The sequence below is a fragment of the Atractosteus spatula genome, chromosome 13 (assembly GCF_055471065.1).
Source record: "Atractosteus spatula isolate fAtrSpa1 chromosome 13, fAtrSpa1.hap1, whole genome shotgun sequence".
Lineage (NCBI taxonomy): Eukaryota > Metazoa > Chordata > Actinopteri > Semionotiformes > Lepisosteidae > Atractosteus > Atractosteus spatula.
Genome location: NC_142718.1, coordinates 39,384,473 through 39,408,973, shown reverse-complemented (window position 1 = coordinate 39,408,973; position 24,501 = coordinate 39,384,473). Strand labels below are relative to the sequence as shown.

The 24,501-nt window shown below is 40.2% G+C and overlaps 1 protein-coding gene across 1 annotated transcript in view; it reads left to right on the top strand.

The window, feature by feature from the left end:
- The window catches only part of pdia5 (protein disulfide isomerase family A, member 5), a 47,946-nt gene extending 23,445 nt beyond the window's left edge, over positions 1–24,501 (top strand). Inside the window, exons 10-17 of the mRNA XM_088931081.1 lie at positions 2,246–2,317; positions 4,273–4,409; positions 8,919–8,989; positions 10,034–10,197; positions 11,806–11,936; positions 16,082–16,152; positions 20,771–20,905; positions 21,837–24,501. Of these exons, the coding sequence (XP_088787207.1) occupies positions 2,246–2,317; positions 4,273–4,409; positions 8,919–8,989; positions 10,034–10,197; positions 11,806–11,936; positions 16,082–16,152; positions 20,771–20,905; positions 21,837–21,917 (862 nt within the window). The 3' untranslated portion in view covers positions 21,918–24,501. The remainder of the gene's footprint in view (positions 1–2,245; positions 2,318–4,272; positions 4,410–8,918; positions 8,990–10,033; positions 10,198–11,805; positions 11,937–16,081; positions 16,153–20,770; positions 20,906–21,836) is intronic.

Genomic DNA, 24,501 nt, shown 5'->3' with positions numbered 1-24,501 from the left:
TCTCCTAATTGGGTCTAACACAAAATTTGATAGAACGTAGCAAGATCTTGTACCTCTGTAAAACCAGACAAGAGTAATAAGGAATGTTGAAGGTCAACAGCACAAAACTTTAGAAATGCTCTTTAGTATGTATTGACGTCACTGCGAACCTATTGCGCACCATGATATTATCATGTCAAGCTACTTGCATTACATTAAAAGTTATGTATTTAGGGGCCTCCTGAGTGGCTCAGCCTTTGTGCTCACCCAAACACAGTTTAAGCTCTGTGATTGCGGGTCCAAGTCTCTTCCCAGCTGTCACTGGAATGCCCAAAGCGTCACTCTAATTTAACACAGCTCCCTGCAGTGAGTGACGGGCCTCTCTTCCAATCAGCAGTGCACCTTCGATACAGTGTTGAGCTTCGAGTGATGTGTTAAGAGATAAGTGGCACCAAGATAGCTGATAGCTGATGTGTGGTGAGCGTTCTGGCACACTATGGTTGCCGTCGCATCATCCAGGTGGATGCTGCACATTGGTGGTGGTGGAGGGGATCCCCATTACCTGTAAAGCGCTTTGAGTGGAGTGTCCAGAAAAGCGCTATATAAGTGTAAGCAATTATTATTATTATTATTATTATTATAAGATGGGGGGGTAGGTGGGAGTCTGCTCACACTTCCTCATTCTTCCCCGTGTGCGGTCACAGGGTTCGGAGCTGCAAATGGGGACATGAAAAATGCACGACTGGGGATGCTACAAAGGGCGGATATAACAAAAATAATACTTTTTAAATTAACTAAAATGTTCTTTATTTCATACTGGAATGTATTCACCAATGAGCTCATTAAATACCAGTGGTCATTAAGTACCAGTCCATCTGTGGAAATGACTAAGAATACATGAAAAGGCTCTTGAGACATACATGCCTTTTTAACCAGATTAAAGTCACTCAAACACTAGCTAATACTAAAAGAATTTTATTGGTAATTTATACTTTTCAATTTAATTAGTTTTTTTCATTTTTTTAATGAACATTTAATCTTAGTAAACAGCTATACAAATGCAGTCAGTATAGTGAATCAAATGCTCATGCATTAAAACTTGTTGTTAATTCTTTGCAGAACCTCACGTTTTGCAGTAGAAGTGAACTAACGCATCTATCTTGGTGTGAAAAGTGTACTGATGGCTTCACTGTAGCATTAATTACAAACCTAATCCACACCAATGAGCCTCTATGAGTCTGCGGGATTTCAAAAGAACACAGAGCCTCTTAACTGACGTGTGCAGTGATCTGTGAAAAGTTTAACATTTGATCATATTTCTTTACAATATTATGGCAATGTTCATACATCCACGCTGATCAGTGACAGCTGCAAATTACCTCAATTGCCCATTTTCAGTTGATCCCTTTCCACTTGCATAAGTAACAGACATTAATTTTGACGCAAGGTGAGAAAGATCTGTTGGCCATATTAGCTATTATCGGTCTGTGCTCAGTTTTTGAAAACCAGACATTTGACTGACATAAATCGTGGACTTCAGAGTACCAGTGTTGAAAATGTGTTTACATGAAAAAGGAGCAGCTTGTCTGTGTTCTGCCTGGCTGTCTGTCAGATGCCTGAGCACTGTGTTCCATGCAGCACACAGAGTCCCCAGTGTATTCCGAGTGCCAGTTATTCATAAGAACATAAAGGTTACAAATGAGAGGCCATTTAGCTTGTTCAGCTCATCTGGTAGTTAGTAGCTAATGGATCAAAGGATCTCATTCAAACTCCTGTCTCTAAAAAGAAACCAGGGTATCGATTTCAGCAACATGGCTGGGTGGCCTGTTCCACGCTCCTGCCACCCTTTGGCTAAAGAAGTGCCTCCGTTTTTCATTTCATTTTAAATTCACTTCTCTGGAATTTCTGCTTGTGTCCACCGGTTCCTGTTCCGCTGCTCGTTCGAGTAAATAGCTTCCACATGGAGTTTTTTGTTTTTGGTATTTACAGTTTACAGCCAAAAACCTGGTGTAAATTTATTCTGCCGAGCTCATTTAACGTAACATTGTCCTACAGTGTATGTTTAATGCAGTCATTAGTACTTTATTTAAATATATAAACAATATATATATATAAACTAGACATTTTGAAACGGGATGAATTTTGTGTCTGCTGCACCTTAAAATAGTTTAAGTTATTATCTTTAAACTTTTTCAGGCTTGTTCAGGCAGATCACTGCTAATGCTGTTGATGTTTAACTATTGTTTGTGCTTTTTTCTTTTGAAAGGAAGGGGAAGTTTCTCCATCATTATGAAAATTACGGTGCCACGGCAAAGGACATTGCAGACTGGATGAAAAAGTAAGTGAACTGATGAATAATTCCTTCAGCGATGCTGCGATTAGGATTCTACAGGATACATTTAAATATGCCACATTATAAAGAAACGTGTATCCAAATTTGCAAAGGAAATCTGCAGGAGTCGCCACAGCTAAGATGATTTTTCTTCTACTTTTCAGCATGGAGTTAGCCTCGACCTGCTCTTCAGCAGCTCGATTGCTAAACAGCTGACACAGTTTCACACTTGAGCCATGCTTTCTGAGAATATTAATAGAATTCATTGTCAAAGTATATGATAATGTGCTGAGCAATTGGTTTCGAACTCTGTGCGTTTCAGAAACTAAAGATTTTGCCCTGTGACAGTTGTACTGTAATAATGATTAAAGGATGGTTGTTGTCATAGGATACACACACACTTTATATGTTGAAAACATAAATAAAGTCTGCACTGTTTTTGATTTTTTTATAATCGTTTCAAGATAGCTTTGCTGTCAGATGTACAATGGCTATCAGAAGTCTTTACCTCCCTTGGGCTTTTTCACATTTTATTGTCAAAGACATTTGGCGGCACCAGAGCCTATATAAGTATGTCATGGTAAAAGGGGGTGGATACCCATGCAATCAGTTATTTTCTATTTTCTATTTATAATTTATTTAGGAGGATCTGTAGAATTTTGTTTTCACTTTGACACTTTAAAAAAAGTTTTTTCTGTCAATCATTGGCAAAAACTCTCAGATAAATGCATTATGGTTCCATTTTGAAACACCATAAAATGTAAAATGTCCAAGGGAGTAAATAAGTTAAATAGCCACTGTATTTGGCTATGTGATTTTGGGCACAAATAGTTATGAAAACATTTCAATCCCAGATTAGCTCTCACCTGAAGACCTCGTAGTTTAACATGGTTTACAGATGCTTATAGGTTTCTGTTGTTGTGTTTTGGGCTTTATAGCACTTGGCTTAGTAAGAGGTGTGAAAGTTTGGCAAATTGCCCTTTCCACTTCCTAACAATGAACTATTGCATCTGTGATCTCTACCAAATTCAGCAGATGCTGATGTAGAATGAGGTCTAGATTGCAGAAGAAAGAAATGTGGATGCTGGTGAAGAATTTGTAATGCAAATCTATCTAGAAAATGTTTTAAAATCCACAAGTAAAAAAACAAATATATGAACATGCATTTTTGCATTCCTCAGATTTCTCTTATAAAATAATGTAAATTGTTTGGCTTCTGCGTGACCTTACTACTGCACATACCTCCTGTGTGGAGTCTGAGAACCTCAGTTAATCACAGTCACAAGGAAGAGGCTGTAGCAGGGACAAAGATTTAATTTGAATCCTATATAGTACCAAGCAGTTACAGCATGCATTTTTAAATTGTGCTCAAGTGTCCTGTATTTTGAAAACATCTCCCTGCTAGTGTGAAGTGCTGGTTAGGTTTCTTAACTCTGGACAGAGGATCATGTGTTTAAATCCTTGGTGGGGCTTCTGAGCAAGATACCTCACTCCAGTTGTCCCAGTAAATTCACTACTGTGGAAATGGGCACTCTCCAGGTTGTCATTGGTTATTTAAAGGATTTAAAAAAAAGTCTTTTGGACTATGCCAGTTCTAGATGATGGCACACTCCAGCAAGTGCCTTGTACAGAAAAATTTGGAATCTCCAAGATTGGCTGGAAAGGCTACTTGAAATCTCTCCTGCCTTCAAATATTATTAAACACTTTGTGCTCAGTTCTGTGTGTCTTGTTCCTCTGTGCATTGTGTCCTGACTTGGCTCAGATGTAGAAACAAGAGTCAAGAGGGTGGAGAGTGCATGAACAGATGTTGTTGTGAGCGCGATTAGTTCTGTGCAAGATAGATGCAGCTGTTTAACTTGCTCTGCTGTTTTAAGTAAGGGCTGTTTAGAAGTGTGAAGTTTTTTTGGGCCAGCTGAGATGTGTCCACTGCCTGCATTCTCATCTGTCCGTGGTTCTGTAGCCCTCAGCCTCCACAGCCCAAGACTCCTGAGATTCCCTGGTCAGAGCAGGGCTCTGCTGTCTATCACCTGACTGACGAAACCTTCGACCACTTTCTGGAAGAGCACCCTTCAGTTCTGGTCATGTTCTATGCCCCATGTGAGTACTAAGCTGCTTATTGTCCGTCTCTTTAAAAGCACAACTGAGCCATTTGTTCAAACTACCCGTTATCACAGATATTTCCTTTACAAAACTATGCTGTAATGCACATTTTGAAAATTGTTAAAACGTGCGCCTCTGGAAAAGCTGCTGCTGCTCAATGTCTGACCGATTAAGGTAGTTCAGGCACCTGGTGAGGACGCCCCCCTAGGGTGCTCTGTTTGAGCTCTGCCAGGCACATCCCACCGGGCAGAAGCTGCAGGCCAGTCAAACAGGCTGGAGCATCTACATCTCCGGCCTGGCCTGGGAGTTCTGGGGAATCCCCAGGAGGAGCTGGAATATGTCGTGGAGGAAAAAGATGTCTGGTGCTGCCGCAGGGACCATTACCAGGACAAGCAGAATGAAAATGGGTAGATGGGTATACAGTAAAAAGATGAGAAAGAGGAGTTGGTACTGTTTGCTCATATGGCTGTCCTGAATCCAGTACAGACGTACACAAGTATAGTGCCGTGAAAATATGCAGAACATCAGAAAATACTTTTTCACAGCACTGTATGCAAAAACAATACTGATTTTCCCTAATACTGCTCCTCTAACAGCCAGTGGAAGGGTCAGATGATGTTTTTGTGAAATGTAAAGAAAGTAAAGTGGTTTGGAGATGGGGATTAGGGCTCTGTATCGCAGGTGTACCCTTGAGCAAACCGCATTGATTACAGATAGTTTTCCTGATGGTGTTAAGGTCCAGCACACACAGTTGTATGAACTGGCACCAAAATGTGTATGTAAAACAACAGCTAATTGCAACCTTGGTAAGTTATGAGAGAAAAATAAATGGACATTGATGGAAATTGCTGCCCATTTGCTGCAGTAGCACAACATGGGGTCTTTGTGTGAGTCAACGTGACTATGAGCACGTACATGTGTGCAGTTATACAGACCAAACCTAGGCTGTAGGCTAACAAGATAGAAGTCCATGAGACCAGAATACTGAAGCAATGATTGACATTAACCATCCTTGGCTGTCAGAGCCTTGAATGCTCTCCTGTTATTTTGAACATCAGTTGTATAATGTACCTTTTGAATGCAGGTAAAATAAGCCATGTAAAATGTACAGAATAATTATGGCAGTTGTTCCTAAGCAGGTACATCTAATTTAGTAATGATATAGTAATGCATTAAACCCCTGTTTGTTAATGAGGATGCTTCAGTGTTTCCATTTGAAACGTAGCAGTTAGAATTCCAAAGCAAAATGACATTCCTGGATTCCCCATGTCAGTGCTTTAGAAACAAAGTGCTTAGCTCCTCATGTGGAGCCTTACCAGCATAGGCAGTGCAGTTGTGTTTGCGGCTCGTGCTTTTCAAACAAAATATTTTTCACAGGAACTTAATGTAGTCTGCAGAACCACAGCCCAAGATAACCTAGTGCTTTGAGAGACATTTTGCAGGTTGGAAATATCGAGATCTCAATTTCCCTGTTGTTGGGAGGCAAAGAGGCATCTTTCAGAGTTTCTCTTGGGTTGAATTCTGTGTTTAGCTCATATCACGATTCAGCTCATCATTCCTTCAGTTCAGTAGACACTGTGGCACATTGTCTTTGGTGAAATTTCCTTGTTGGCAATTTTCACATCATCGTTAAGGTAAATTAAAGAGAACAGATAAAGAGCCTTCTTCCAATTTGCCACCCGTGGGATCATGTCTTCAGAAAGCTGCCGCCTGTTGAGGCTTCATGTTTGGAAAGACCAAAAAAAAAGCAACGCAGAGTATTTAAGGGCCATGTGTTGGAAAAATGCCTGCTGTGCTGTTTCAGGTAGATTTGGTTTATCAGGAACTCTCAATTGACTCGACAATTGTCAGACCGGCAGTGATTGCACCAGACAGGCCTGCACTTAAGTAAACAAGATCTAGCCTCCCACCTGGCAAATTACAGTGCTTCTCAATTTAGAAGACCATTAGAGAAAGCCGACTGCCTCTTACGATTATTTTTTGAAAGCTCATTTTAATACGTTTTTCAGCCCAAGAGTGACCCGTGTTTCCAATTAAAATAGAAGCAATGCTCATGATGGGGAGATGTACACTTTTAAAACTGCCAGCTACTGTAGATAACCTACTTAATAACTATTGTAAGTCCTTGCATTTACATGGTGCTTTTCATCCAGAAGGGTCCCGAAGTGCATAGCCTCTTCCGCCCACCGCTGACAAACAACTCCCGGAAGGGTGAGAGGCAGAAGCCCCGCTATGAAACTGATTATTATTCGTCTATTTGGCTGATGCCTTTATCCAAAGTGACTGACAAATTATCGCACATTTGTCTAGCTGGGCATCTTACTGAAGCAATCTGAGTGAAGTACCTTGCTCAAGATTGCAACAGTGTGAGTATGTATCCCTGTCTTCCAGTTCTGACCGGGGTTTTTAGCCTGTGGGGCACCCATCCTGCAGGGGAATGACGTGTCCTTTCTGGGGGTGCAAGACAGGCCAGATTTTTCTAGAAGATAAATCATCACAAACACAAGTTAAGCACAGGGCATACAAGGACGACTGCTTTGTTTCGTCATATGTTGGTATTTTAAGGTAAACTTAAAAACGTGCGTGTACGTTTTCATGTTTTCTGAATTTTACTGTGAAATTAAATAAGTAGAGGAGACTGAGTATTAGATACAGTATATTTTTATCAGTTGAAACCCTTTTAGAAGAAATCTCTGTTTGCTGCACTTTGTCTACAAGTCCATGTAGGTGGCTGGAGAAGATCAAGCCTCTGTGAGTCCAGAAAACCCACAGATGTGGGGTATGAGTCTCCTATTCACAGAAAAGCAAGTTACTGAAGGAGGCTGTCAGGGTCATATGACAGGATCTGTCAGGAACATGCTGGCTTTATAGACCTAAAGAGCTCTTGGGGTGCAGATGCAGTTTGATTCTGCTGAAAACATTCTTTTGTTCATGAATCCTGTGTTTTTATGTTGATTTCCAGTGTAGTACAGTTTTGGGGGGGAACAGGTGCTATGAAAAGGTCAGGTAAAAGAAATGTGTACATTTCTGAAACAAGTCCTAAAATTGTCGCATTCATTTTGGTGTTGCTGTAGTTCTTGTTCTGGGGCCAAATTTAAAACATGTCAGGAAAACAAGATCCTGAAACGTGTATTACTTAAATCAATCTGCCCAAAAAATGTACAAAATCTTGGATAATGCCGAAATAATGTGTTGACTTCTGGCCTGTTTGTTTTGTAACACTGTCGATTCTTCTGAGTATTTGGGAATTTCATGGAAGCCGTTACAGGCCCGTGCCTGTCGATGAGGTATTTTGTGCTTGTTGAGCACAGCAACTGTACTCCCAGGGACCGTGCTGGGAGAGCTCTGTTTACACTCTGTACCTGACTTGAACCCTAAAGGGTGACATCAGAGTCACTGAGAGAAGAACTCAATCTGGGTTACACCAGCTGTGGGATTCCTCACAGCGCGTTTGTGAAGCACAGTATTCTTTCATGCTTAGTAATACTTGTTTTGATTTTTTCCTAAATCTTCTTAACTCTTGAGTGATGGGTAAAATTCTAGCCTCCTGGACTTAAAACTTGGAGTCCTGGGGTAAGACAGGTGGAATTCTAAATCCACAGCATTCATTTGGTTGCAATTCATGCAATGTTCTGCACAGACAGCAGAAGAACAAGAAAAAACTAATTCCATGGTAAACAGGAAAGGGGAGGTTATATTTGCAACCTTTTCAGTTTTATGCCGGCAGATTTCTGTTATAATAATCACAGAAGTTCTGCAATGAACCATCAGGAAATGTAGTGTAAGTTCTACAGCTTTGCTTCAGTGGACATAATGATGTACTTTATTTCTTCCAATGCCAACAGTAGCGGTAGAGCTCAGTTTAGCTGGACTACATTCCAAAAAGAGCTCCTTAGTTTGACTTACTGTAAACTTTACCTTGTAAAAACACTAGTTTTTTTAAACACTAAACACTTAAATTGAAACACTTTTCAAACATTAGTAAGGGGTCTTCTAGCCATTGGCCAGACAGCTACATACAAATGCATTGAATGTAGAATTTCACGTGTACATTCTTTAACGAACATGAACAACATGAACACGCTTATTTCCACGTCAATGTTCATGTACCCAAGGCCTGGAGGGTTGGATGAGTTTGTAGTGAGAATGTTATGAGGCTGACTTGTTCCAGACACCGGTTTGGGAGACATGAGAGTAAATCTGCCTCAGGCTCTTTCCACCATTGTAAGATGCTGTTCCTCCATCCCTGCAGCGCGTCAGTTCAGTCACATTTTCCCTCTGCCCCTCCTTCCTCGGTCAGCTGCCAGACAGTTGATGGAGCACGTTATTTGCAGCACCAGTGCGACAGGCGTACATCATGCATAAATTACCCCTTTTACACGAGAGGCCCTGGACATCGGGCATCCTGCACTGGTTACATTGGATTTACTCACCCTCACTGCCTGTAAAGGAAACCTCACAGGTTACCTTGTGTCATTCATTTGCTTTCTTGTGCTTTGCTTGCAGGGTGCGGTCACTGTAAGAAGATGAAGCCAGAATACGATGAAGCTGCAGAAGTCCTCAACAAGGACAGAGATGTGAGTCTCACTCATCTGGGAGGGATGTGCAGAATCTGCAGCACAAAGACCTCTTCAGTTATAAGAATAGGAACTGGGCTTATACACACTCCGTGCATTAATGCTTGGCTCTGAAGGGGAGTGTGGGATTTCCTTATTTGAGTTTGATTAGCTGGGTGTGTCCGGGATATGTGGTAATAGCTCATTCTTGAGCCAGAAATAAGCCAATAAAATCAGCGGGGCCATATGATTGTTTCAATTATCTCATTCTGTTGCTGTCCTTGTAGGCTTCAGTTTGGACCTGCTACATGGCCTTCAGCCCAGTTCTCAAGTTCAAAACTACGGTTTTGCATTAGGTAATGGTGGTGCGTGAGTAAGCTCTGACACCCCTATCCCCAGAGTTCTCTGATGTCATTTATTATTCATTTTGCGCGCACACAAACATCTAGTTTTAGGCAGTGGAATTCGGGTCGAACTGGCGGGAGATGGGCTTTGTTCTACAGACTGACTGCAGTCCGAAACTGATCTGTTAGATCTACTTCACTTTCCATTTAGTTCTCCGCCACCACCCCAACTTTTCCTACCCCTCCAGTCGGCTTTAAATGCCCTGCATGTGTGTGTGCTATATCCAGTGCGTCATTGAATTTTGACCCCTTAAAAAATAACCAAAAGGTCTACCTGTTGTGCTGCAGATCGTCGTTGATTGGCGTGCCTCAGGCGACTGGCATGGAGCACAAAACAGAGCCTGGTCAAAATGTTAATTGCCCGGCTCTCCCTCCAAGCCCCCCTGTGCTCTCTTTGGGACTTTGTGCTGTGCCAGCAGTAGTAGTGTGTGCCATAGTCGACGATGCACAACATGGCATCAAGTGTCCCCTCAGTTCAGGTCCCTCCTGCTTCCTGTACCTGAGTTTCCATCGCTGTTGGAACTTCAACTTCACATCCTATCTGTCATGCGTCGTGCTTTACAGACATTTCTCCCTCTTCAATGATTATTGACTCCACCCAGCTCACGATCTGTGGCCCGAGGGAAAGAATGTCATTTTTTCCGTGTATTTATTGTTCAAGAGTCCAGGGGTCTTGGCAGCCGTGGACGCCACAATCCACAAGGCCATCGGAGAGAGGTACCACATCTCGGGATTCCCCACCGTCAAGTACTTCGAGAATGGAGAAGAGAAATACACCTTGCCACACCTGCGGAACAAAGACAAGATTATCGATTGGCTTCACAAGTAAAGAGTTTTGTTTTGTTTTTTCTTTAAAGAAAAAAAAGCCTTGCTCTTTTCTGCTCACCTCGGGTGAGCTCCCCAGATGAATGAAAGCGTGTCTGTTGAGCTAGAGCCAGCATTTCACATGTGTTTGTTGTCAGGTTTCTTTCGACCACTTGAGACAGAGTCTGCATTAGCGCAGGCCCTGAAGTCAGCAGTGGCTTAGTGTTGCATGCTCTTATACATTTAAAGTGCCGCTCCCCTTCGCTAACTAAAACCATTGCATTAAAAATACCACTGGACTACTTGTATTAAAATAGTATAAAGGTTTCAGGTATTTATGTTTTTTTCATGCACTTTTATTTTTGCATTTGTAATTTATAACTTACCGTCTTTTTTCTAAAAGAAGCATAACCCCAAAACAAAATCACTCGAATTGTATTTTTTTTTCCCCAAACACCAAAATAAAAAAATTGATATCTGTAGTAGGGAAAGGCATGTCGGCTTTCCAGATCTCTGCTTTGCCATGAAATTGCATCGACCGGGTTCATTAGCAAGATCCCTTTAGCGCACGTCCCCGTTCAGCACGCTGGTGTGGCCTTGATGTTTTCAGCCCTAGCTGACCTCTCATTCCAGCTTTCCAGCCTTGTTTGGACCCTCTGTTGGGCTCTAGGGGATGCATCTGTAAAAGCCCATCAGAGCAGGTTACATCTCTGCAGAGCCTGACAGCACAGTGCAGCTCCAGCAACCTTGGGCTGTGGTTTAAAAGGCAAAGGGCTGGGAGACCTCGGCTGCAAATGAAAACAACCTTGCTTTGATCCTGCTTAAGGTCAAATGTTCCCAATGAATTACATGCTCTGTAATTCAGCATGATAGTAATGTCTTTGTGTGCCTGTGCTCTGAATAATGACCTTGTAATATCATTTGGCCTTTAAATGAACTGTGTAAGCGATTACAGTTTGCAAGATGCCAAAAGCACAGATGAGTGACCAGGAGAATATTTAATGTTGTGAATTAAAGATGAACAGAGGGTGGAACTTGTAAATCATTCCTGTTTTTGTTCTGTGAGGGAGAGGGGATCTATCTGACATTGCCCTCAAACAGAAGTGACAGACTGACGGCTTTAAAACGTCTATAAAATAAATGGAACAATATAACAAGCTGGGACAATTTTCAGATTGCTGAATAAGACGAGTGCTACTCCATGAGCCACCCCGCTACCAGGAGTCCAGGTTTCTGTACCTGCTGCTTCTTTTATTATTTTCTGTACCACTTTTTTTATTATTCGATCTGCTTGACTGAAGAGTTAGGTTTCTGACTCAGTGATTCGTGAATAACGTAGTGCTTCCCGTGTAATTTTGCCTCTCGGATGGACTAGCCACCTCATTAAGGTTAGTTCTTGACTTGGTGATGGGAAAGACCTCAGATTTTATAGTAAGTACTGTAGCACAGCTCTTTTATGAATCGTATTCTACGAGTTAATTTATTTTTTTATGTTGCTTAAAAATTAAAAATGATTCAGCTATAACGTGCTCTGCCTTTTTGCAGGCCATGTTTATCAGCAGAATTCTGTTTTACGCAGGGCCTAATTACAGTGAGGGGTGTGGCCCCCTTCTCCCCGATTTCCTGTAGCCCACAGGCTCCGCCTCCGCCAGAGCAGTCCTGGGAGGAGAAGCCATCTAGTGTGAGCCACCTGGGCACCGAGGACTTCAGAGAGGCGCTCAAGAAGAAGAAGCACGCTCTCGTCATGTTTTACGCCCCATGTAAGCAGTCCTGGCTTTTTAACACATCTTCCAAGCGTGAATGTGTAAATACATGCATTTGTATTATTATTGCATGTAAGGGAGGTCACAAATGAGAGGAGTATAATAGGTGGCCATCAAGCCAGTTTGGTTCTTAACAGCCACTTGATTCAAGGACCTGACCCGCCCACGTCCTGAGAGGGGCCAGGTAAGTCAGCCGTTCCGGGTTGCTCGGAACGCAGCGAGCTTGCAAAGTGCCAGCTGGCTTTCTCCAGCCGGGCTCTGCCTGACCTGAAGGCGGGTTTGTTTTGGGGTTTTTTTTCTCCTGTTGTGGATTGAACGCCTCCGGCCAAGACTGGGGGGTGTGAAATTTCATCTCAAGTGTGATGCGAAACAAACAGCAGCGTAGTTCGTATTGACGTTTTTCCGATGTAAAGGCATGCGTCTCCTTCCCTGTTGTCTGTTGGACAGAGTCTCCAGGGGCTGTTCCGATCTGTTCCGATCTGGTCTTCTTTTCTTCTGCTGTGATCTTTCTTTTTCTCACTAGGAACTGCTGAGGTTATACTTGTTTTTGATATTTTAATATTCTCGCTGGGAATGAAGAAATATTGTATAGATAAGATTTTATTGTCCCACTGAGGGAATTTTTTTATGGACGCCCAGCACTCCTGTACATTTAAATAGAATGCAAACAAAAAAAAAGAAGAAAAAAAACATTGCACATTATTCTATTACAAAAAATAGGAAAAACATTGCACATCAGTATAAAGGTTCAGTATAGCACATAACATGTAACATTTATATTTATATATATAACATATACTGTATATGGTGTTGATTAGCTTACAGCAGAAAACTGTCACACTTTATGTAATTAAATACCAGAACATTTGTAACATTTGTCTCTTATATGATTGGCATTCACTTATTTTTTTCTGATGTTGCATCATTAACTCAGTAGGATTATTCCCTTTATAGTTTGGAATATTTTAAAGCATAATTGTGTTTTTGCTCTAGATAAATATGCATTGCAGTGTTAACTGCTGATCATTGGCGTTTATACCACAAATAGCATCTAGTTGAAAGCCCACTGAGATGAGCCTCAGTTGTTTCACAATTGCTCAGACATTTCCCCAGTATAAAGACAGAAGCTTGGAGTTAAGGTCAAGCAAATGCTCAGATAGAAGGGGAACATTTTTTTATTTTGAGTACTTCTCATTTTTTGCCTCTTAAACTAAAGAGTGCAGTGAAAAGTGCAGATTTGTCATTAATATGAAGAAGCAGAAATGATGAAGTTACAGTATAATGAAGACATTTTCCTTGAGTCAACATATTTACAAAGGAGAGTATTTCAGATGCTGTATTGGAGTGTAAAGGCAAATATATACAAATGCTGGAGAGTATATACTTTTGAGTTTTAAGGCATAACACATTTTAAATATAAACAGACTGTTAGGTTTTTATATAAAAAAGTACAGTCATTCGTAAATCTCACTTTTTAAAGTATGAATCCATATGTGGTTTCACAATTTAAATGTTCATGCAAGATTGTTATATCATTCTACAGTATATCCATGATCTGTATTTATTAGTATGTAGCTTTTAGTTATATGTTGCTTCCTAGTAAAGTCTCCTGTTTAACACACGAGTGAGCAGGTAAAAAGTGACTGTAGTGCTTTTAATATGCATTTCTTTGAATAAAAAGCAGTGATGCTTTATGAAGAAATGCGTTTGTGCAAGTGTCAAATTTCAAAAATAAAAGTAGTTTGAACGGGCTTCATTCAGTTTCGTTTTCTGTTCTTTTTTCTGTTCTAAAATGACAAATGACACTGGAGAATCTGCCAAGTTCATTATACAAAGAGCTTCAAGGATTCGTCTTCAGATCACGTAGGTCTTTCCGCTTGTGTTAATGGAAATACTTACTGGACACTCAGACCTGAAACCACAGCCCTGCCACAATGGAGGAGACAAGCATTCATTTTGAATACAACAGTTTGTTTTGAATACTTCTGGAGGAAGAGGCAATTTGGGATTCTTGTTTAACTCATGTACAGTATATCAGCATTTGTCCGTTTCATTACGATAATCGTTTCAGGTGTTAGAATTGTCATTGTCTTCAAATAGCAACTGGCTGTTCACAGAAATGAGCTCTGCATGCACTGCTGTGTAAGGCAATCTAATCATGATGATTTGGGTTTTTTCTCATCTTCTGAAAGCATTTTCAAATTAGTTTTAGGACTGTGTAGTGCAAAAATAAGCATTTAGTGAGTGCCTAAGCAATTTTAGTAAAGCCGGAACTTAAGGCTGAGTTCTGGGTAATGAGGCAAGTCCAGATTGACCTGACATACTGCTGGAAAGCTGCCTGGTATTAAAAAATAAAAATAATTGAAAAAAAGCTATGTATTCAATTATTCATAATAAAGCTCATGGTCCACAAATTATGAACTGTACTAGGTCACGTAGTCAAGCTTTGTTTGAACCGTAAAGTCAGATGTTCAGAAACCTCTGATGAAATGCCTATTAGTCCTGCAGTGATGGAATTAGCATTCAGTGGTAATTTTTGCTTGATAAATTTAATCGCTTGGCACGGACCTCCAGTCTGGTGCCACAACGATTTTATTATTTGGGCATCATTCTTATGTTCTTTCAGATGCTTATGGAGTTTCTATTAATCAGAGTATTTGAAATGCAGGAAGAAGCACCATATTGAAATTGTAGTAATGCAGGGGAGAAGACAGTAAGCCAATTAAGACCTCCCAAAAAATCTTATGATAAGTAATTTGTTCTGTGTACTCAGTATTGATGGTTGATAATGAATATTTAGTACCTTAGTCCTTGGCTTGGTTTCAGAAATGTAGTCTAAAGAAGTGTAGGTAATTCATTAGCTTCGCTGAGTCTTTAAACTGAATGGGGGGTTAGTGCAAGACTGATGGGAATAATGTAGCAGATTTTTGAATGCGAATTGCACTCGGTAGCAAAACCTACACTGTTTGTTCAATGGTCCAGGATCATAAGTACAGCACTGAAGGGTGGATTGTACAGACATGTACAATGTCAGTTGTAAAAGTAATAAACCCCTCAAGCCAAAGCACAGATCTGAGCTACCCCTGATCAGTTGCTATATGTAACAATTCAGGAGTCTCTGGCAGCCGAGTTCTGCGATTCTAGAATGTACAGGGAGTTCCATTTATGAAGGCAAAAAGAAAATTGTGTTGGTGAAAACAAAAAGAGCAGGTATTAATAATTATTTAATTTATTAAAAGGGCAGTTATTAATGCTCCGCGACTCAAGGAGACGGATGCGCGCAGGTGGTAGGGCTCCACCATTCCTCCTTCACAGCCCAGGTCTGCCTCTCACGACTTCCTGCAGGAAGCAGGACAGTAACTTCACCTCTGGCTATAAGGACCGTGACATCACACTGAGCTGTGTGTGGAGGCGCCATGCAGACTGGTCCTTCTACCAAGGCTCTCTGAGCCCCTCATCCCTGTTGGCAAGCCTGGCATGGGCTTGGTGCACCCTGGTGTGCTTGTGACAGTGACCGAATGGGGTCGTGAAGGGCAGCAGTAAACTGTGATGCCTGTAGGGGCCTCCTTGTCTGTGTCTGACACTAAGTCCTCTGCTTAAGTATTACTTAAAATTGTCAGCTGAGGCATTTAAGAAAGTCCATGTAATTGGCTGTAGACTCTTGGTCACTTGTCAGATTGTTTTTCTTGTGTCTGTTACTGAGTGGCATTTTCCATGACCAATATTCCTTTTACAGTATCCAAGTTTTTTTCTTGATTAAATTCCACTGCTCATGACCTTGATGATTACAGACCTTTACCACGAAAGGCCTGTTTATGAAGGTTTGGCTCTAGAAACTGACAGATAATCGAGTTTGTTGAAGTGGAAACTTAACTTCAAAGGTACTCTCAGCAGTTCGTTTCCTTTATCCAGTTTTTTTGTCATCTAATATACTCGCACACAGGAAGATGAGAAAGGGATTCATGTTTCCAATTTCTATGTTTTTTCTTTATAGCCGATTTCCACACATCCCCATGGGCAGCGTTCTCCGTGTGCAGAAACTATTGTCCACAAATAACAATAACTGGTTCGCTGTTAATGTAAATTGGATTGGTGATAAATCTGCAAATATATGTATCTTCATTCACGCTTCTGTCTTTCAGGGTGTCCACACTGCAAGAGTGCTGTCCCTCACTTCACTGCAGCAGCTGAAGTCTTCAAAGAAGACCGGAAGGTGATGATCTCTCCAATTAATGGTTCTTTCTTAAACGCAGTGACCCTAATTATTAAACATTGGACTTTTTTACACTAATGTGTTACCATGACATAAATATAATCATTTCTGATTTAATTTTCTAATGTGTGTATATATATAAGGTATAAGGTGCATTCATGGGTATAAATCTATTCGTCTTGATTGCTGTTGAATATCTTTTGCAATTGTGTTTAGTTAGTATTTGTACTATAGTGAAGGTTTTTTGATTCAGGCCATTATTCTCACATGGAAGCGTGATTAATTAGGCAATGTGTTACAGCATCCTAACACTTCAGACTCATGGAGATTACCTTGTTTGTAAATGTGAGGACCGTAAGGAGTCTTATTGTTTTCTTAAGAGAAATGGTCTCCTAGGACCTTAGGATTCCTCTTATCTTGCCACAGCACACATAAGAAAATTCAGTGAACTTGCCTGCTGCTTAGATATATTTAAGGAACAGAAGATTGTCCTCCTGGAAATGTGTGGAACTGAACTTGCCTGAACTCCATAGTCCCTCTGCCCATTGAAAAAGAATGTCAGGTTTTAAGGTCTTTTAAAGTGCACTTGGGAGCGATTCAAAGTGTTCTTCAAGCTCTTAAAAGCACCACCTGCTGGATCCGTGTGATGAATTCACGGCATGCAAGGAAGGGCTGTTCTTTGCAAAGATTATTTATCATGGCTATGAAGCACGTTCGTCCTTAAGTTTCGAATTTTAAAATGAAGAAAGTGCATATCCACATCTGGTGAGCGTCACGTATGAGTGCATCATTTTTTGAGGTTAGCACAAGATATTGGAGAGTGGATGAGTTCAGTGATTTATTTTATTATTATGAAACGTTTTCAAAAATGTGAGTTGGAAGTTGACCAAAACAATCCAACTGGGCTGAACACTGCAGCTGTTGCCAGAACTAATGTATCGTGATACACAACAAGACACTGAGATGATCAGCAATGTAGCTGGACAGACTAAAAGATAAAATGGAAATATATTTTTGAGTAATTTTGGATGTACATCAGTATAGTAAAAACCATGAAACTTAATATTATTCAGATTTAGAAGTTGTGCACTTAAACTTTTAAGGACTTTAGTACTTAAAATAATCCACTTCATCCTTTACTTTGACCTCTGTTCTTAGCCTGGTCTGTGATGCTTGTCTGCAATCCCCACTGCTCCAAGGTAAAAGCTGCTGTTCATATTAACCCCTGTTGTGAACTGAGCTGTAGTCTATTGGCAGACACTGTGAGCTGAGAGACCTAAGATACAGTACATAAGCTACAGATATTATAGTGGGAAATCAAAGTCACCATGATAAAATTGCTCTGTTCTTAAAATTTCTAGCTTGAAGTACTGTTATAGGTTTTTTTTAAGGATGGTGGTTAGGTTATGGATTGGAAAATGGACTAATGATAATGTAGAGTGATTGATTTAAAGTTATGTTACGTCTGTATTTTATTGAGAAATTGTTTTGGAGTGAATGCAGATTTCTTATTTGCTGCACTTAAATATGCATTCAATAGTGGTAGACTTAAACCTTTAAAGATTTGTTACTTTAAAAGTCACTTCTGTAATTACTTTTGTGTCCTGAATGAACATTGTCCAAAAATTTAGATCATTTTTCCCTTTTCACCTGAGACTGGAAGATCCACATCTTTTAACCCATTTTCTCCTTCAAGCAAAGTTTACCCCCGTTTCTCCTTGAGCTGGCAAACAAAACAGCAATAATGAAACAGTGAGTCACCCGCTTTAAAAATACCCACTTTTAAATAGACGCCCAACCGTTATATTTTTAGATGTGTTGTGGTATCGAGCTGATTGTCATTTTTCTGTTGCAATCCTAGATCTCCGAAGACGAGCAGTCTCGTGAATTGTTGTAGTATCAGTACTATGCTGATTAGAATCTATTCCTATTAGAATAAGAGAGTGGCATGCACTTAAGTTGGAACCCATTACATAATATATGATAGTTGCAGCAGATCCTGAATTAAAAAATATTGACTTGTGTGCATTTTTAGCTTTTGCAGTGATTAATTCCCAATGCATTACCTCCCATTCCTCATGAAAACTGCTGAAAAGAGCTCCACTCGACCCCATCTAGAATCTGTGGTGTGATTGTTTCATTATCAGTTCGTCTGACTGGCAAAACAACGGTCAGTAGAGGTTCTGTTAAGAACTGTCTGGAACTTGTGAATAATAACAAGTCTCCTGCTTTATTACTGTCATATGCTTCAGTTTGAGTGGATCTTTAAAGATGGAGTAATAGATCATACTTCACAGCAGAGCATTTGGTAAGAACCACAGCTTTAACAGATATTTGCCTTTAATTTCGCACATTTTGCCTATTAAAATAGTACAGTTTTGCACATGATGAAGGGGTATTTTGTAGACTTTGAGACCATGACATGCCGGTGCTTCATTCGCTACGCTTTGCTTGTCCTGTGAATCGATATTTTGACGCTTTTATACGTCTCTACTCATTATACGTCTCACAGAAGACATGTGCCAGTTAAAGTGCATGGTCAGCGGCCATGACAGCACAGTGAGGTTTTGAAATCAAAGCCCTTTTAAGGGTGAGCAAAAGGTTGCTGAGACTAAAAGGCCTTGAAGGTCTCAGGTTTTCGGTAGCTCGTTAGTTTGTTATATTTCTGGGAGATGGTTTGGTGAGAGAGGTGCTACAGAAATCTATCCGCTGGTTGTTCTTTAGCTTGCAGTAAATGTGTTGCTTTATCATGGTTCCCATGAGCCAGACTGATGGACTACATGATACAACTATAAACAGAATTATAAGTGGGGTTTAACTAGTGCATTGCATAATTTTAACATCAGTTTCTTTTATTTGAATTATTTCCTTATAAGCAAATATCCTAGCATTTTTTTTGGTTTTTTAAATTGTTTTCATACATTGTCTGGAACAGTTCTGAGATGAGTCAATGTAAATGGCTAAGCCCCATTTATAGGTTGTTTCCTCTAGGTCAGGGCCATCTATCTGATGTGAACAGAGGACATTGTTTTAAATCTGTCGTGTCTTACTCTGCATTTTCAGTACCTACCTTAAATTTCATTAGCCTGGTGTTTTCCCAGACTAGAATAGTGGAAGAATCTTTGACATTCCCAAGTTGCTTTTCTGTTTGCATTAACCATGCAAGTAAAGATCGTATGTAGTTAGGAAGTGTATTAGGTACCAAAGACCCTAATACAGTTCCATCTGGTATTCCACACTTCAAGTAGTAGCACTCCAATTCATCTTCTCTCCCCTTATCACTACTGTTTTCTATGCATTAAGTGGTTTGTGATCCATTAACAATCCTTGCCTTTGATTAAGAATCAGCATATATGAAACTTCATCAATTTTTGTTCTATAAGTCTGAATTTACAATAAGTCCTACCTGCATGCACAGAACTACTGTTATATGCTCAAAGGAGATCGAACACGTTAAACAGGATCTGCCTTTCTAAACTCATGTTGCCCATTCCTAATGATTACTTTAATACCACATAAAATTCTTCCAGATTCAGTCTAACTCCTTCTACAACATTTCACATCACAGAAATAGTTTATAGTTGACTTTTTTGCCCCTCTTTCTGTGGGTAGTTCCCCCATCATAGTGTTCAGCTCAAGGACTGAGTGACTCTTACAGCATACTAACCTGTGGTTCAGGAATTTATTGAAAAGATAGCAGCTGGCATGTTTCAGTTTCTGTCACATTGACATTGCTGAAACCAAACACTTTCCTGGGGTGATGTTAAAAGTAATTTCAGTCCTTGTGTTGTGTCTTTTCAGTTTTATTTTCATGGCAATAGACAGATCCGTTTCATGTTGCGTCACCTGAGGTGTCATTTACTGCTCTGCTAATGTGGGTGTGTCTCCTCTCCTGAATGCTGTTCCTTGTTTTTTGGTTTCCAAATGCTGCTTTTCAGAATTTGGAGTAGTGAAAACCAGTCCTGGAGCAGTGAAAACCTGTTTAAGGTTGTGTTAAGCAGTGACAGCGTTAAATTAGGAATCTGTCTCTGGTCAGTTGGCAGGCACGCTGTTATATTGTATAGGAACAAGTGATAGGTTTATTCCATGCTGAAAAGAGAAGAAAGAAAACATGTTTTATTTCTATTACCTATTACTTGTTCCTTTGCAGCCTACACGTGCTGACGCAGCTACCCACCTGAACTACCTTTATATTGTATATTCCACTATGCAACAAAATAGCAATTTTAAACCTCTTTTAAGAGATTAAAGATTACGAGTACAGTGTGTGGTGAATTTGTCACAAATACAAATTCCATCATGAAAATTACATTGTAAAACAAAACCCTAAAGGATTTTGTAGTGTTATGCAGATAACGCTGCCTGGGCCACAGACGAGAAATGCATTTCACAGAAAAAAAATAAAATATTAGCGCAAGATGTACTACATATACCGTAAATGTTTTTCCTCCCAAAGATAAGGAAGACCTTTTTGGAGTGGGTTTTGTGAAATACTGACGGTCCTGCATTCAATTTATGGAAAAGGAGCTGGCCTTTTGGAGTTGCTAATAGTCCAATAACAGCTTGCTTTTTGTAAGGGAACCTGTAGTTCAGACCTGTTCCTTCCACTGTGTGTCAGGTTGCCTATGCAGCAGTGGACTGCACTAAAGGACAGAACCATGATCTCTGCAAGCAAGAAGGAGTGGAAGGATACCCAACCTTCAACTATTACAACTACGGCAAATATGCTGAAAAGTACACCGGCGAGAGAGGGGTGAGTTCAGCATCGCGTTCCAAAATGTCTCATCCACCTGAAAAGACCTTCTTCTGCAGAGCTTGAATGAAATGTCTAGTTATAATGGAAGAACCGCAGCCCATGCTATTATGTTGACAGTCATATACGGCAGAAGTCGTTTCTCTGTCCAGGAAATCGCACGTGGCAGTGTAGAGAGAATGACAGGCTTCAGAGCATTTTAATTTGGCGGCAGCACTTCACAGAGTAGAGATGGGGTGAAGATGTTGTTAAATAATAAATACCCAATATTTACACAAAATGGTTTTCCAGTGCATGCCATGGAACGCAATCTAGAATAGTTATCGCCGCTGACCTGGAAGCAAAGACTTGAGAATAAGAGACCTGGGACTTAATCGACATGAGAATAATCCAGTTAGTTAGGCACAGTCTCCCAGGGCGCGTTGCTGCATTGGAATCGAGGAGGTCACAGGGGTGGATTACAAATGTGCCTTGAAGCAAAACTGTTGGAAGTGATTATGCTGTGCTCCTGCTATTCAAACTTGAGGTGCACCGTGAGCATGGTGTTGCATTTCTGTCTGCTGCCCAGTAAATTCTCTTATCGACATAAGATTTTCAGTTTCATTTTCTTATGAATGGACAAGCCTGATTTGTACGCTGCAGCTCAAAACATAAGAAAGGATAAAAATGAGAGCAGTTCCTTCACCTTATCCTGCGTATTTGATTGCTAGTAGCATGTTCTGAGCATCTCATCCTGCTGTGCTTTTGCAGGGCACCTTGGGCAGCTAAAATATGCTATAATATTATATATATTAATATAATATAATATATATATCATTAGCTGGTAGTAAATAATCATGGTTAATTTAGTGTTTAATTATAATTCGCAATAATAACTCGGCATAACTTGAAGAAACCAGGTTCACTTGCTTTCCCCTCCACTCTTCATCAGGAGGAAGGTTTTGTAGGCTTCATGAAGACCCTTCGAGGCAAGGACCAGGAAAAGGTGGGAAAGAGGAAAGACGAGCTTTAACATCATGGTACTGGGAGGAGGGACCCTGCCTTTGCACTGGGAGATAGGCAGAGCCCGTCCTTCGCCACTGGAGCCAGAGACTTCACACCTCGCCAAGACACATGTTTTATACAAATGAGCAGTTTGTGAAATATTTCTAAGACTATCCGACCACTTGAGATTCTTTTTTTACAAAAATGATTTTTTGTCAGAAAACATGCCATTTCCCCAAACACCGTGAATGACTGCAGTTCTGGAATTCTACACTTTACCTATGCAATACTTATTGTGCCCCACTCTTGCAGTCACTAACTTTTAACCCCTTTAACGGAGGTATTCTGTGAATGAAGACTTGGTCTTCATTGTTGGCGTGTACCCTGCGCAAAGCCATTTCCTTTCACGTCCGTCTGAAGAGCTCTTCGATTTCTAAGAGGAACAACAAATGCAAGTTACACATTCAGAAGATATTTTTGTATCTTGACCTAAAAAATGTACATGTACATCAAGACTCAAAATAATTGTGGCCTTAAGTTTTAAAGTCTGAAAGGTCTGGAGGTATCCCAAACATTTGGTATGGTTGCATAAATAGCAGTGATTCAAGAAAAGGTCTTTTAACTGTGAGGAAAAAACAGTCATCTGCACTGGTTTTATTCAAAACTGGGTGTTTAATTTTTTTCCCCCGTGTTTCATATTCTGTTGTAAAAATGATGACAAACGCTTAAAAGACAAGTGGTGTCACATAGACAAAGGTTGAATATTTTGCAGTAGGGTCTTCCAGATCATAGGGGGAACTATGGAGGCACACCTCTAGCTTTCTCACACAAGCCCCTGAAAACCCTGTTTCTTCTTTGCAAGTTTTGGTGAGGGGAAATTGAAAGAGCTGCTTTTTTCTCGAGTGACTCACGCTTACTGCTGGTCTTGAGAACAGAGATTAAATTGAGCTCTGCCAGACTATCTTTTAGCCCACATTGGCCCACCGCATGTGTGTTAAACGCACCTTCTCTTTAGGAGTCTATTACAGTGATGTGTACCAGTGAGGAAGGGGGAGAAGGCATGTTAATTCCCTGTAGCAGGGCCACCAAAACTATGCCCCAAATTGCCTGTAACTTCTTCCTTCCTCTGCTTCTCTCAGGCAACTGTGTTCTGTTTAACTCTGATTTCTTTTGTCTTTTACCTGGCTATTTTAACTCTAAATGGATGCACACTTAAAGTTACTGCAAATTTCAGTACTTAGTTTTAGGGAATTACAAAATGATTTGGTAATTATACATAGAGAGTTTATGCCCTTCCACGGAGTTCAGACAGTTTTTTTGACAGTGAAGTTAGCAGGTTTGACACTGCAGTGGAAAAAATCTCAGTAATTCAAAATCGGCATAAAACTAGCAGCTGGTAATATTCATGCGTCCTGCATCCAGAATTAATTTTGTAAAGATTGGACACACCTGTTTTAGAGGGAGCCAAGACAAATTCACTAACAAAACACTGTTGTTAATGAAATGCGCCAGTTTGCTCTCTCCAGTTTTGTACTGGAAAAATGTCCCTCACAAGCGTGGCAACCTTATCGGCAGCACGTGCTTTGGAATGGAGAGTAAAAATCCAGGTTTTCCAGTATTTTTCAAAGTTGTCCAGCAGCAATCAGAGCAGAGATCCTGCAGATGCAAAGTCTAAAAGCCTAAAAGCCAAAAGCCTTTTTAGTATTTTCCAAAGAGCTTCTTTGAGTAAGTGAGGGCTAGTGTTTTCTTTCACTCTACCATTTCCTCTGTCCTGTTCAGGGCATTATGGTCCCCTGGGATGCATATTTCCAATAGCAAATACTGCAGTCAGCACCAGAGTTTTTCTGGAGATGGTGGAAGTCCCTAGTCCTACAGCACAGTTGTAAGATAAGAGGGATTTTAATAATTGAGCCATTATTATCTCTGTGGTAACTTTAACACTGTGTTTGCATCTCCCAGCTAAACCATTATAAATATCTAATGTACTTTCTGTAACAGCATTTGTCTTTTATTATTCAAGAGTTTGGTTTCACTCATTAAATAAAGTTCTCAGGGACACTGAGAGGTGATTAAAGGGAACTAGTGTGGTGTGATTTGCATTCCACTTGGATGTACTCGATCCAAGTTGAAGAATTAAGAATTGTTTACACTTGTATGTGAAATGTGATATAAAAATAAGAGGCGTGGGAGTTGTTTTCCTGTGCCAAATCAGGGCTCTACATGTAATAACCCAGTGATATCACATCTCTTGTGTATCTTTAAAGAAATGTGTGAACAAATCCTTGTGCTGTGATTATGTAGATGATTTACACACTTAGTTCACATTCTGTCCTAAATGTACTTACAGTAGCTTTTCTCTGTTGAGATCTGTTGTCCGTATTGATTTGTTTCTGTATTGAACAGTTTCCATGAAATTCTGAAATGAAAAAAAAAACAGGGTGTTTTTTTAGAAAGAAAACGCTGTTGTATTCCAAAGTTTTCAGAACACTAGGAACTTGTCACACTAATACCAAGAAGTCAGTTTTGCCTATTTTGGCTTTAACTGTTTAGCCATATGTACAGTTTGGGCCCAATCACCGAAGTCCCCCAGAAATAAAAGATACAAATTTAAA